This window comes from Sapajus apella, unplaced genomic scaffold (genome assembly GCF_009761245.1).
Source record: "Sapajus apella isolate SASKATOON/1434 unplaced genomic scaffold, GSC_monkey_1.0 scaffold15, whole genome shotgun sequence".
NCBI classification, from domain to species: domain Eukaryota; kingdom Metazoa; phylum Chordata; class Mammalia; order Primates; family Cebidae; genus Sapajus; species Sapajus apella.
In genome coordinates, this window is record NW_022436955.1 from 2,675,121 (window position 1) to 2,688,164 (window position 13,044).

Below are 13,044 nucleotides of genomic sequence, written 5' to 3' on the forward strand. Positions count from 1 at the left end.
CTCCTGAGTAGCTGGGATTACAGGCACGCGCCACCATGCCCAGCTGAATTTTTGTATTTTTAGTAGAGACGGGGTTTCACCATGTTGACCAGGATGGTCTCGATCTCTTGAGCTTGTGATCCACCCTCCTCGGCCTCCCAAAGTACTGGGATTACAGGCGTGAGCCACTGCGCCGGCCTTTTTTTTTTTTTTTTTTTTAAGATACAGAAGGTGATACCGTAGGGGTCAGCTATCTAAGGTCAACTCTGTAATTCTAAAACTAGTTCTGGTCTCAGACATAGATCTCCAAAAATAAAGATAAGATAAAATAAAGCTGAATTACCTTTCCCTACTTCAGCCTGTTGTTTTTTTTTTTTTTTTTTTTTTTTTTTTTTGCTTTGGGATGTGGAAGCATAATTAACTCAGTCTTTCCCTTGGATGTGGTTTGCTGCTTTAAACTGAGACTGCTTCAGGAGACCTTTGTGCCCACTGTCAGCTCCTGTCCTGGAGCTACAACACCCCTTCTAGGATTTGACTTGTCTTGGAGCCTGAGCTAAGTACCTGGAAGATTTGCACGACCGCCTAGAGCTCAAAGTCCGTCAACCATCTGTCAGAATCCTGGGTGGCTTCTATCCCTACTAAAAAGGTGAAAGACTCACAGGATATTTACAAACTGGAAGGGATACTGTAGATCACTTGATACACCTTTGAATATTTATCAAATGACATAATTGGAAATCGAGCCCAGGCAAACTACTAGACACCTTCACAAAGGATTCACTGAATCACCTTATAACTCAGCAACACACTGTATTTAGAAACAGGATATTTTAGCCAGCTGTTAATTACTTTCCTGGCCTCTTTCCTTAGCCTTCTTCCAGTCCTTCACTTCTCCCCAATTAACTGCATCACAGGCTCTGGAAGAATTTTACAAAACTCTTTCACTGTTTCCCAAAATAGCCCGGAGAGGGAAATGTAAGTGCTGGGAAACAAAAGCCTTATTTAATTAGGTTAGAGAGGGGAGCAAAAAACATATAGAAGACAAAGAATTTTGAGGCTTCGAGATATGTGCAAACTATATTATAATATGTTTCAAGGTGCTTGGAAGAAAGGTGATAGGCCAGGCACAGTGGCTGACACCTGTAATCCTAGCACTCTAGGAGGCTGAGGTGGGTGAATCATGAGGTCAAGAGATGGAGACCATCCTGGCCAACATGCTGAAACCTCATCTCTATTTAAAAAAAAAAAGCCGGGCGCAGTGGCTCACGCCTGTAATCCCAGAACTTTGGGAGGCTGAGGCGGGTGGATCACGAGGTCAAGAGATCGAGACCATCCTGGTCAACATGGTGAAACCCCGTCTCTACTAAAAATACAAAAAATTAGCTGGGCATGGTGGCGCGTGCCTGTAATCCCAGCTACTCAGGAGTCTGAGGCAGGAGAATTGCCTGAACCCAGGAGGCAGAGGTTGCGGTGAGCCGAGATCGCGCCATTGCACTCCAGCCTGGGTAACATGAGTGAAACTCCGTCTCAAAAAAAAAAATAAAATAAATAAATAAATAAATAAAAATAAATAAAAATAAAAATAAAGAAAGGTGAGATACGCCGGGCATGGTGGCTCACGCCTGTAGTCCAAGCACTTTGGAGGCCAAGGCGGGTGGATCACCTGAGGTCGGGAGTTCAAGACCGGCCTGACCAACATGGTGAAACCCCATCTTTAAAAAAAAAAAAAGAAAGAAAGAAAGGTGAGATACATTCAAACTATATTATATGTTTCAAGGTGACTTTGAGCATATTGGCTCACACCTGTAATCCCAGCACTTTGGGAGGCCAAGGTAGGAGGACTGCTTGAGCCCAGGAGTTACAGATCATCCTGGGAAATGCAGCAAGAATACCGATTCTACAAAAGAGAAAAAGAAAAATTTAGTGTGCCTAGTGGTGCACACTTTAGTCTCAGGTACTTAGGAGACTGAGATGGGAGGATCCCTTGAGGCCAGAAGGTCAAGGATACAGGGAGCCATGATTGCACCAGTACACTCCAGTCTGGGCAACATACTTGAGACCTTGTCTCCAAAAATAAATAAATAAATAAGAATGCAAGAAATACAAGGCCTTATTATTTCACATTTCTGTTTTTCTGTGTCATGTTTCAGGTTAGTCAGCAACTTTGATTTACAGTAGTTTTGACTACCTTAGGATTCTCTGTCTTATTCAGAGCTGCCCACTAACAGCCTAACTCTAAATCCAGCCCATTACCACTGCCTTGCTTGAAACCACTTTCCTGACAAAGACAGGCTGAAGTAGGGAAAGGCAATTCAGCTTTATTTTATCTTGCTCTCATCCCTCTGATTCCTGGGGCACTCAAACTTTAGTAGGACATTGGTAGCCCTACCCTGGGAAGATGTCCAGCAAGGCATACTGCAAAAAGTCCACTGAGAAATTCAGATACCTGCAGCCATAAAAAATAAATGAGATCATGTCCTTTGCACAGGGACATGGATGAAGCTGGAAGCCATCATCCTCAGCAAACTGACACAGGAACAGAAAACCAAACACCACATGTTCTCACTCTTAAATGGGAATTGAACAATGAGAACACATGGGCACAGGGAGGGGAACATGACACACTGGGGCCTGTCAGGGGTGGAGGGCAAGGAGAGGGAGAGCATTAGGACAAATAGCTAATACATTCGTAGCTTAAAACCGAGATGATGGGTTGATAGGTGTAGCAAACTACCATGGCACATGTATACCTATGGAACAAACCTACACATTCTGCACTTGTATCCCAGAACTTAAAGTAGAATAAAAAATATAGGCTGGGCGAGGTGGCTCAGGCCTGTAATCCCAGCACTTTGAGAGGCTAAGGTGGGTAGATCACGAGGTCAGAAGGTCAAGACCAGCCTGGCCGAGATGATGAAACCCTGTCTCTACTAAAAATATAAAAAAAAAAAAAATTAGCTGGGCATGGTGGCGCGTGCCTGTAATCCCAGCTACTCAGGAGGCTGAGGCAGGAGAATTGCCTGAACCTGGGAGGCAGAGGTTGCAGTGAGCTGAGATCGCCCCATTGCACTCCAGCCTGGGTAACATGAGCGAAACTCTGTCTCTCAGAAAAAAAAAAAAAAAAAAAAAGACATTAAAAAACCTGTACTGTTAATATTTTCTCCAAAAGAAAACAAAAACGAAAAAAAACCTGACTGGGCTCAGGCTCATGCCTATAAATCCCAGCTACTTGGGAGGCTGAGGCCAGAGGACCACTTGAGCCCCAGAGATTGAGGCTGTAGTGAGCTGTGATTGTCGCACTGCACTCCAGACTGAATGACAGAGACTCTGTCTTGAATAAATGAATGAATGAGGTAGTGGCTTCGTCCTCCGACTTTCTCTTCCTTCGCTGATGCCTCATAGCTCTTGTCAGCCTCCGGCCAGTGTCTCCTTAACACCGAACACCATGCCTTCAATTAAATTGCAGAGTTCTGATGGAGAGATATTTGAAGTTGATGTGGAAATTGCCAAACAATCTGTGACTATCAAGACCATGTCGGAAGATTTGGGAATGGATGATGAAGGAGATGATGACCCAGTTCCTCTACCAAATGTTAATGCAGCAATATTAAAAAAGGTAATTCAGGCCGGGTGCCGTGGCTCACGCCTGTAATTCTAGCACTTTGGGAGGCCAAGGTGGGTGGATCACCTGAGGTCAGGAGTTCAAGACCAGCCTGGCCATCATGGTGAAACCCCATCTTTAAAAAAAAAAAAAAAAAAAGGTCATTCAGTGGTGCACCCACCACAACGATGACCCTCCTCCTCCTGAGGATAATGAGAACAAAGAAAAGCGAACAGATGATATTCCTGTTAGGGACCAAGAATTCCTGAAAGTTGACCAAGGAACACTTTTTGAACTCATTCTGGCTGCAAACTTCTTAGACATCAAAGGTTTGCTTGATATTCCATGCAAGACTGTTGCCAATATGATCAAGGGGAAAACTCCTGAGGAGATTCGCAAGACCTTCAATATCAAAAATGACTTTACTGAAGGGGAGGAAGCCCAGGTACGCAAAGAGAACCAGTGGGGTGAAGAGAAGTGAAATGTTGTGCCTGACACTGCAACACTGTAAGGATTGTTCCAAATACTACTTGCACCGCTCCGTTTATAATTGTTAATATTAGGCAAACAGGCCAGGGGCAGTGGCTCACACCTGGAATCCTAGCACTTTGGGAGGCGGAGGTGGGTGGATCACCTGAGGTCAGGAGTTCAAGACCAGCCTGGCCATCATGGTGAAACCCCATCTTTAAAAAAAAAAAAAAAAAAATAGACAAATGCAGCAGTAAGTCAATTGTATTAGCAGAATATTGTCCTCATTGCATGTGTAGTTTCAGTACAGATTCCAAATCTATGGCTGAGTTTCTTCTAGTATGATTGAAAGTTTCTTTTTTCTTTGCTCTGAATAAAACTGAACTGTGGGTTCTCTAATAAAAAAAAAAATGAATGGCCGGGCGTGGTGGCTCAATCCTGTAATACCAGCATTTTGGGAGGCCGAGGCGGGTGGATCACGAGGTCAAGAGATCGAGACCATCCTGGTCAACACGGTGAAACCCCGTCTCTACTAAAAATACAAAACATTAGCTGGGCATGGTGGCACATGCCTGTAATCCCAGCTACTCAGGAGGCTGAGGCAGGAGAATTGCCTGAACCCAGGACGCGGAGGTTGCGGTGAGCCGAGATCGCGCCATTGCACTCCAGCCTGGGTAGCAAAAGCGAAACTCCGTCCCAAAAAAAAAAAAAAAATGAATGAATGAAATTCAGAACCTAAATCCTAAGCAGTCTATGCCACTAAATTTCTCTGTGATCTTGGGTAAGTCACTTCCTCTCTCTGGCCCTTGTTTTTCCTCCGTTTTTTTTTTTTTTTTTTAAGATGGGGTTTCACCATGATGGCCAGGCTGGTCTTGAACTCCCGACCTCAGGTGATCCACCCACCTCAGCCTCCCAAAGTGCTAGGATTATAGGCGTGAGCCCCGCCCAGCCTGTTTTTCCTCTTTATGAATATATTGGGCAAGTATTAGTGTGAACTCCTAGGAAGCCAGGGACTCACTATGGGATCCTGAAATTCATATATGTGCATGTGTTTTTGTTTTTCTAAATCAATCAATCTTTTTAAAAAGTACAATTTTACATACTTTGTTTCATCCACACCCCAAGACCCAGTGAAGAAAGAAACAAGTTACTATTTACCTTTTTTACAGATCATAAAACTGGGGCTTAGAGAGGTTGAGTCACTTGCCCAAGGTCACATACCTAGTCAGTGGCAGAGCAAAGATAGGAACCCAAGCTATCTGACTTCAGGGTCCACATTCCTAGCCACCACACTCTAAGCTAAGCTTGTCCAACCCACAGCCCACAGGCTGAATGTGGCCCAGAAGAACTTTGAATGTGGCCAAAAATAAATTTGTGAACTGTCCTAAAACATGATAAGATTGGCCAGGCCTGGTGACTCACTCCTGTAATCCCAGCACTTTGGGAGGCCAAGGCAGATGGATCACCTAAGGTCAGGCGTTCGAGACCAGCCTGACCAACATGGAGAAATCCCATCTCTACTAAAAATAAAAAATTAAAATTAGCTGGGCATGGTGGCGCGTGCCTGTAATCCCAGCTACTCAGGAGGCTGAGGCGGGAGAATTGCCTGAACCCAGGAGGTGGAGGTTGCGGTGAGCCGAGATCGCGCCATGACAACTCAGCCTTGGGAAACAAGTGAAAAACCCTCTCTCAAAAAAAAAAAAAAAAAAAAAAAAATTAGCCAGGGGTGATAGTGCATGCCTGTAATTCCAGCTACTTAGCTTAAGGTCTTTTAGGCTGACTGACCGTGACACCACATTAACCTCTGTGACCTGCAGGGACACTCCAGACGAGTTTCTGAAAATCTAAAGTGACTGAAAGACCATGAAAAGAGAAATAAATGATCAACCCCTGCGACGTCTACTTAACTTTGAGACATTCTCTATTGTTCCTTATTCCTGCCCTAATTGATAGGGCAATTGGACTTTGTAACTGACCTTCGTCAACCTTGTGACTCCACACCCTATGGCCCCCCTCCCAGCTTGCAAAAAAACGCCCTAAACTGTAACTTTCCACTGCCCACCCCAAACGTATAAAACCAACTCCTACCCCACCACTCTTTGCTAATGCCGTTTTTAACCTCAGCCCACCTGCACCCAGGCGAATAAACAGCCATGTTGCTCACACAAAACCTGTTTGGGGGTCTCTTCATTCAGAGCACACATTTCAACACTTGGGAGGCTGAGACAAGAGACTCCCTTGAGCCTACAAGATCGAGGTTGCAGTGAGCTGAGATTGTGCCACTGCACTCCAGCTTAGGGGACAGAGCATGACAACGTCTCAGGAAAAAAAAAAAAAAAAACCATGAAATTTTTTTGTGATTTTTTTTTTGTTGTTGTTGTTGTTCATCAGCTATCACTATTGTTGGTGTATTTTATGTATGGCCCGATTTGTCTTCTTCCAGTGTGGCCCAGGGAAGCCAAAAGATTTGGACACCCCTGCTCTAGGCCATAGTTTGGAAACCCCCCTGACAAGTACCCTCTAACATCCCAAATGTAATGTTTAGTGGACTTTTCATGATCAGACGTTTTCCACACCTCAAGAAGTGCATAGTCAGACAGGGTGTTACCAGTTAGTGAGATAGGCTCAGAAAATATTGTTCTGTGTGTGGTGTTTTCCAGGAAAGTTTACATTTGAATTCTTAGATTCTTTCCTCAGTGGGCACTTTTGTCCTAAGGCTATGTAGAAAACTTCTGGTGTTTGTTTGTTTTGAAATGGAGTTTCCCTCTTTTTGCCCAGGCTGGAATGCAATGGCGCAATCTCAGGTCACTGCAACCTCTGCCTCTCAGGTTCAAGCAATTCTCCTGCCTCAGCCTCCCAAGTAACTGGGATTACAGGCACCTGCCACCATGCCTGGCTAATTTTTGTATGTACTAATTTTAGTGCAGATGATGTTTCACCATGTTGGCCAGACTAGTCTTGAACTCCTGACCTCAGGTGATCCACTAGACTGGGCCTCCCAAAGTGCTGGTGCTGGGATTACAGGCATGAGCCACTGCACCTGGCCCTTTTTTTTTTTTTTTTTTTTTAACATTATTTCTCCTGCCTCTCTTAATGAGAGAACAAAGAGAAAGCAGCTGGGAAAAAAAAGAAAAGTCACATAGCATCTCCTCTGGTTCATGGTTAGTTCAGGGTAATCTGAAATTGGATGCTTGCAAAGAAGTTAGAGCAAGTCTGAGAAACCGTCCTGGGCTCTACACAGATAAACATTCCGTAGGACTACTGATGGACTTCAGAGGTGGGAAGGGTCTGTGACTCTGCTCCAATTTCCTGTGCCCTTCCTGAGTACAGACCTGACATTTAAAGTGATTCCCCAGGCCAGGTGCGGTAGCTCATGGCTGTAATCCCAGCACTTTGGGAGGCTGAGGGGGGTGGGGTGGGGTAGATCACCTGAGGTCAGGAGTTCAAGACCAGCCTGGCCAACATAGTGAAACCCTGTCTCTACTAAAAATACAAAAAAAGTAGCCAGGCGTGGTGGCAGGTGCCTGTAATTCCACCTACTTGGGAGGTTGAAGCAGGAGAATTGCATGAACCCAGGAGGCGGAGGTGGGAGTGAGCTGAGATTGCGCCACTGCACTCAAGCCTGGGTGACAGAGCGAGACTGAAAAAAAAGAAAAAGAAAAATCAAGTGATTGCCCAAATCCTAGACCACTAGCCTATTACCTTCAGGCCATCCTCTACACCTCTGCGCCCCTGCCTTGGCAGACAGTTCTCATTTAGTCAGACATCTCCCTGGGCTCTGTCTTGGCCCCCCGTTTACACTTCACAGCTTTTTTTTTTTTTTTTTTTTTTGAGACGGAGTCTTGCTCTTGTTGCCCAGGCTGGAGGGCAATGACACGATCTTGGCTCACCACAACCTCCACCTCCCAGATTCAAGTGATTCTCCTGTCTCAGCCTCCGCAGTAGATAGCATTATAGGCGTGCGCCACCATGCCCGGCTAATTTTGTATTTTTAGCAGAGGTGGGGTTTCTGCATGTTGGTCAGGCTGGTCTCCAACTCCCAACCTTAGGTGATCCACCTGCCTTGGCCTCCCAAAGTGCTGGGATTACAGGTGTAATCCTCCCACCTGCTGGGATTACAGGTGTGAGCCACCGCGCCCAGCCTGGGATTCCTCCTTGAAGCAGTCCTCAGACCAACTGATCTTCATTGGAATGGTTTTCCCACACAGCTATTGGCTCTGGTGGGGGTAACAGATGGGGGCTTTGGAGCTGGAGCATCAGGTACTTATGAGCCACAAACCCCCAGCTCTGCAGCCACCACCTCTACCATCAGGAGAGAACCCTAATCTGTTCAACAAATGCTCACTGATTAAACATTGCTGTGGCCTGGAACATAGCTGTGAAGCTGTGAACAGTATAGGCACATCAGGTGCTTGTGCTGGTTGGTGTTGCTTGCAGACTAGCAGGGAAGACAGGTGGCGATCAAAGACTTTCAAGTATGGTAAATGTTAATAAAAGGGGGAGCACAGGGGGCTTTGGAATGTCTGCAACTCAGTCTAGGGATTCAAGGACTTCCCTAAGGAAGTGAAAGGAGTAGGAGTTATGTAGGAAGAGTGGAGGGGAGGGAGTTAACATTCCAGCAAAGAGCTAGGCCTTTCAGAGATGATACTAGCATTTTTGGGCATCTGTGAGGAGCTGAAAGACCAGGAAGGCTGGAACCCAGAGAGGTAGCCAGAAGCCCATCTAGGGCTGCTGCCGTCAGCCCTTTATCCTAAGAGGCTGTGGGAAGCCTTTGAGGGGTTGGGTGGAGCAGCTGACAGGTTTATATTTACATTTTTTTTTTTTTTGAGACGGAGTTTCGCTCTTGTTACCCAGGCTGGAGTGCAATGGCACGATCTCGGCTCACCGCAACCTCTGCCTCCTGGGTTCAGGCAATTCTCCTGCCTCAGCCTCCTGAGTAGCTGGGATTACAGGCACACGCCACCATGCCCAGCTAATTTTTTGTATTTTTAGTAGAGACGGGGTTTCACCATGTTGACCAGGATGGTCTCGATCTCTTGACCTCGTGATCCACCCGCCTCGGCCTCCCAAAGTGCTGGGATTACAGGCTTGAGCCACCGCGCCCGGCCTATTTACATTTTTTTTAAGATCACACTGGCTGAGATGTGGAGGAAGGGCTGGGAGACTAACCAGGAAACTAATGTAAGAGTCCCGTGGAGATAGTGTGGTGGGAATGGGGAGAACTGGGGCCACAAGAGATGTGGGAAGTGAAATTGTTGGACTTTGGTAATTGACGGAGTATGAAAGGTAAGAGAAAAGAAATCAAGGGGCCGGGCGTGGTGGTTCATGCCTATAATCCCAGCATTTTGTGAGGCTGAGGTGGGCAGATCACCTGAGGTCAGGAGCTCAAGACCAGCATGGCCAACATGATGAAACCCTATCTCTACAAAATTACAAAAATTAACCAGGCATGGTGGCACATGCCTATAGTCCCAGCTACTAGGGAAGCTGAGGTGGGAGGCTCGATTGAACCCAGGAGGCAGAGGCTGCAGTGACCCAAGATCCCACCACTGCACTCCAGCCTGGGCAACAGAGAGAAACTCTGTCTCAAAAAAAAAAAAAAAAAAAAAGATTGTCTGCTCCTGGGTGCCTGTCTCCCAATGAGATAAGGAGAACTGGGGAAATTTGGAAAAAGAGATGGTGACTTTAGTGCAGGTGTTGGAGGTAGTTGTGATTCACCCAAGTGGAGATGTCCAGTGACCTCCCAAGGAGCTAACACTCTGGGGGACTCTGGAAACAGGGGATTCGGTTATTGACAGGCCAGGCTGGTAGAGCTGCTCCCCTTCGAGAGTTTGCAGATAGTAGAAGCCAGGGCCTGAAAAGAGTCCTGCGGGAGCTCAAGGTGAAGTGGAAGAGCCTCCGGCAAAGAGGCATGGAAGAGCAGCCCAGCCCAAGAGGCCTGAGGGCTACTGGAGGCTAAGAGAACTGAGAGGCCCAGTGTTTTTGAGCAGTCAAGCAAGGAGGAGATTGACAAGGTCCTCGGGCTGTGTGACAACTCAGCTTGGCCACGGTGACCTTAGAGAAAGTCCTTTCCGTGGAATGAGGGGGACCAAAGCCAGATGGAAGTGGCCTGAGTCTGCGAAAGGGGAGCAGAGCTATAGCTGGAGGGGAGGGTTTTTTATTTTTTTAAGATGAGGAGATTAGCACACATTTAAATGCTAATGAAGCTCTTTGGGAAAGAAGTTATCTCTTGTCTGTGATCTGGGTGGAGCCCAGCTTTTGAAAGTTGAATGGACAAGGTCTCCTTTTGGATACCAATGAAAAGGAAGAAATACTTGGACTTTGATCATCTTCCCAGCCCTCCTCCTTTAGATTCTCCCCTGTGGCAGAATGCTTCCTGGATGACGCACTTTTGGAGCAGCGCTAGGACTCTTCCTTCTCCCAGCTGCTGACTTCTGGAAGAATGAAGGGCTGCAGTGCTCCACCTCCATCCCCAACCCCCACCGAAGCCTTCCCAGTCGCCACTCTTCCCCTACCCTGGGGCACAGGGTCTCCACAAACCTCCCCCTAGCCAGGTGAGCTTTGCATCTGTACACAGGGGCACACAGTTTGTGCTGCAGCAGCTTCTGGTAGAGAGAACGTGTCCACATAGTACTCCCTCTGCCACTGACGGCTGACTTGGAGGCAGCATGGAGAAGCAGCTGAGGATGGCTGTGTCTACTCTGGGTGTCAGAAAAACTGGAAACTGGGATTCTTGGGATCCCTTGTCGACTTTGCCTCGTAACCAGCACAGAGTTGTTAGTATACATGGGCCTACCCACTCCTCCCAGGATCAAAGCTCTTTCCCACACCCTCTTCCTGGAACCTAGGGCTCGCCCCACCTTCACCTCCAAGTTCTCTCCAACTGCAACATTGGTCTCTCCCTTGTTAACCCAAAACTGTCTAAGACAGGTCTTTTTATTTTTATTTTTATTTTTATTTTTTTTTTGAGACGGAGTTTCGCTCTTGTTACCCAGGCTGGAGTGCAATGGCGCGATCTCGGCTCACCGCAACCTCCGCCTCCTGGGTTCAGGCAATTCTCCTGCCTCAGCCTCCTGAGTAGCTGGGATTACAGGCACGAGCCACCATGCCCAGCTAATTTTTTGTATTTTTAGTAGAGACGGGGTTTCACTATGTTGACCAGGATGGTCTCGATCTCTTGACCTCGTGATCCACCCGCCTCGGCCTCCCAAAGTGCTGGGATTACAGGCGTGAGCCACCGCGCCCGGCTGACAGGTCTTAATCAATTTAGAAAGTTTATTTTGCCAAGGTTAAGGATGCACTCATGACACAGCCTCAGGAGATCCTGGCAACAACATGTGCTCAAGGTGGCTGGGCACAGCTTGTTTTTTTGTTTTTTTTAAAGACAGGGTTTTACTATGTTGGTCAGGCTGCTCTTTAACTCCTGACCTCAGGTGATCCACCTGCCTTGGCCTCCAAAGTGCTTGGATTACAGGCATGAGCCACCATGCCTGGCCTGGTTTTATACATTTTAGGGAGACGTAAGGCATCAATCAATATGTGTAAGATGTACGTTAGTGCCAGGCGTGGTGGCTCATGCCTGTAATCCCAGCACTTTCGGAGGCCGAGGTGGGCGGATCACCTGAGGTCAGGAGTTCGAGATCAGCCTGACCAACCTGGAGAAACCCCATCTCTACTAAAAATACAAAAATTAGCTGGGTGTGGTGGCGCATGCCTGTAATCCCAGCTACTGGGGAGGCTGAGGCAGGAGAATCACTTGAACCCAGGAGGCAGAGGTTGCAGTGAGCCAAGATCGCACCATTGCATTCCAGCCTGGGCAACAAGAGCAAAACTCTGTCTCAAAAAAAAAAAAAATCACAAAAAAAAAGATGTACGTTGGTGGCCTGACGCAGTGACTCATGCCTGTAATCCCCGCACTTTGGGAGGCCGAGGTGGGAGGATCAGGAGCTCAGGAATTCAAGACCAGCCTGACCAACATGGTGAAACCCCGTCTCTATTTAAAAAAAAAAGAAAGAAAAAAAAAGAGGCAGCAGCAATGCAGAGGAAATGGGAGTGAACTGAGAGCTTACTGACCAACATGAGCCTCCGCAACAAGCCCAAGAGTGAGATGACCCCAGAGGAGCTGCGGAAGCTAAAGGAGGAGGAATTTAACACGGGTCCACTGTCTGTGCTCATTCAGTCCATCAAGAACAACACCCAAGTGCTCATCAACTGCCGCAACAATAAGAAACTCCGGCCGGGCGCAGTGGCTCAAGCCTGTAATCCCAGCACTTTGGGAGGCCGAGGTGGGTGGATCTCAAGGTCAAGAGATCGAGACCATCCTGGTCAACATGGTGAAACCCTGTCTCTACTAAAAATACAAAAAATTAGCTGGGCATGGTGGCATGTGCCTGTAATCCCAGCTGCTCAGGAGGCTGAGGCAGGAGAATTGCCTGAACTCAGGAGGCGGAGGTTGCGGTGAGCCGAGATCGTGCCATTGCACTCCAGCCTGGGTAACAAGAGTGAAACTCCGTCTCAAAAAAAAAAAAAAAAAAAAAAAAACCTCCTGGGCCATGTGAAGGCCTTCAATAGGCGCTGCAACATGGTGCTGGAGAACGTGAAGGAGAAGTGGACTGAGGTACCCAAGAGCGGCAAGGGCAAGAAGTCCAAGCCAGTCAACAAAGACCTCTACATCTCCAAGATGTTCCTGCTCGGGGACTCAGTCATCAGGGTCCTGTGGAACCTGCTCATCTCCAGCAATTAGGAGCCACCTATCCTTCCAAGTCAACAGAACTCACTCCCCTGTCCTACAGAGACCGCTGTTGCTGGTGTTGAGAATAATAAAGCTCTGTGTTTTTTTCTAGTGGAAAAAAAAAAGATGTACTTTGGTTCCATCTGGAAAGGTGGGATAGGCTTCCAGGTCAGGGTCATCCATAGATAAGAGACAAAAGGGACAGGCGCAGTGGCTCATGCCTATAATCTCAGCACTTTGGGAAGCCAAGGTGAGCAGGTCACCT

At 47.2% G+C, this 13,044-nt stretch overlaps 1 protein-coding gene and 1 pseudogene across 1 annotated transcript; both read left to right on the plus strand.

Annotated features, from left to right (window-relative positions):
- The first annotated feature begins 3,338 nt into the window (after positions 1–3,338).
- On the plus strand, positions 3,339–4,142 carry LOC116555485 (S-phase kinase-associated protein 1-like). Its single transcript, XM_032284090.1, has 2 exons — positions 3,339–3,595; positions 3,741–4,142. The coding sequence occupies exons 1-2, from the start codon at positions 3,371–3,373 to the stop codon at positions 4,059–4,061; spliced, it is 546 nt and encodes a 181-aa protein (XP_032139981.1). The 5' UTR covers positions 3,339–3,370; the 3' UTR covers positions 4,062–4,142.
- A 7,935-nt stretch (positions 4,143–12,077) lies between these two features.
- On the plus strand, positions 12,078–12,791 carry LOC116555823 (annotated as a pseudogene).
- Positions 12,792–13,044: the final 253 nt, after the last annotated feature.

Excerpts from the sequence above, each read along its gene's own strand:
- LOC116555485 (XM_032284090.1), top strand. The coding sequence starts at position 3,371 with ATGCCTCATAGCTCTTGTCAGCCTCCGGCCAGTGTCTCCTTAACACCG. Across the intron at positions 3,596-3,740 it reads ATGCAGCAATATTAAAAAAG|GTCATTCAGTGGTGCACCCA; the intron begins GTAATTCAGGCC and ends AAAAAAAAAAAG.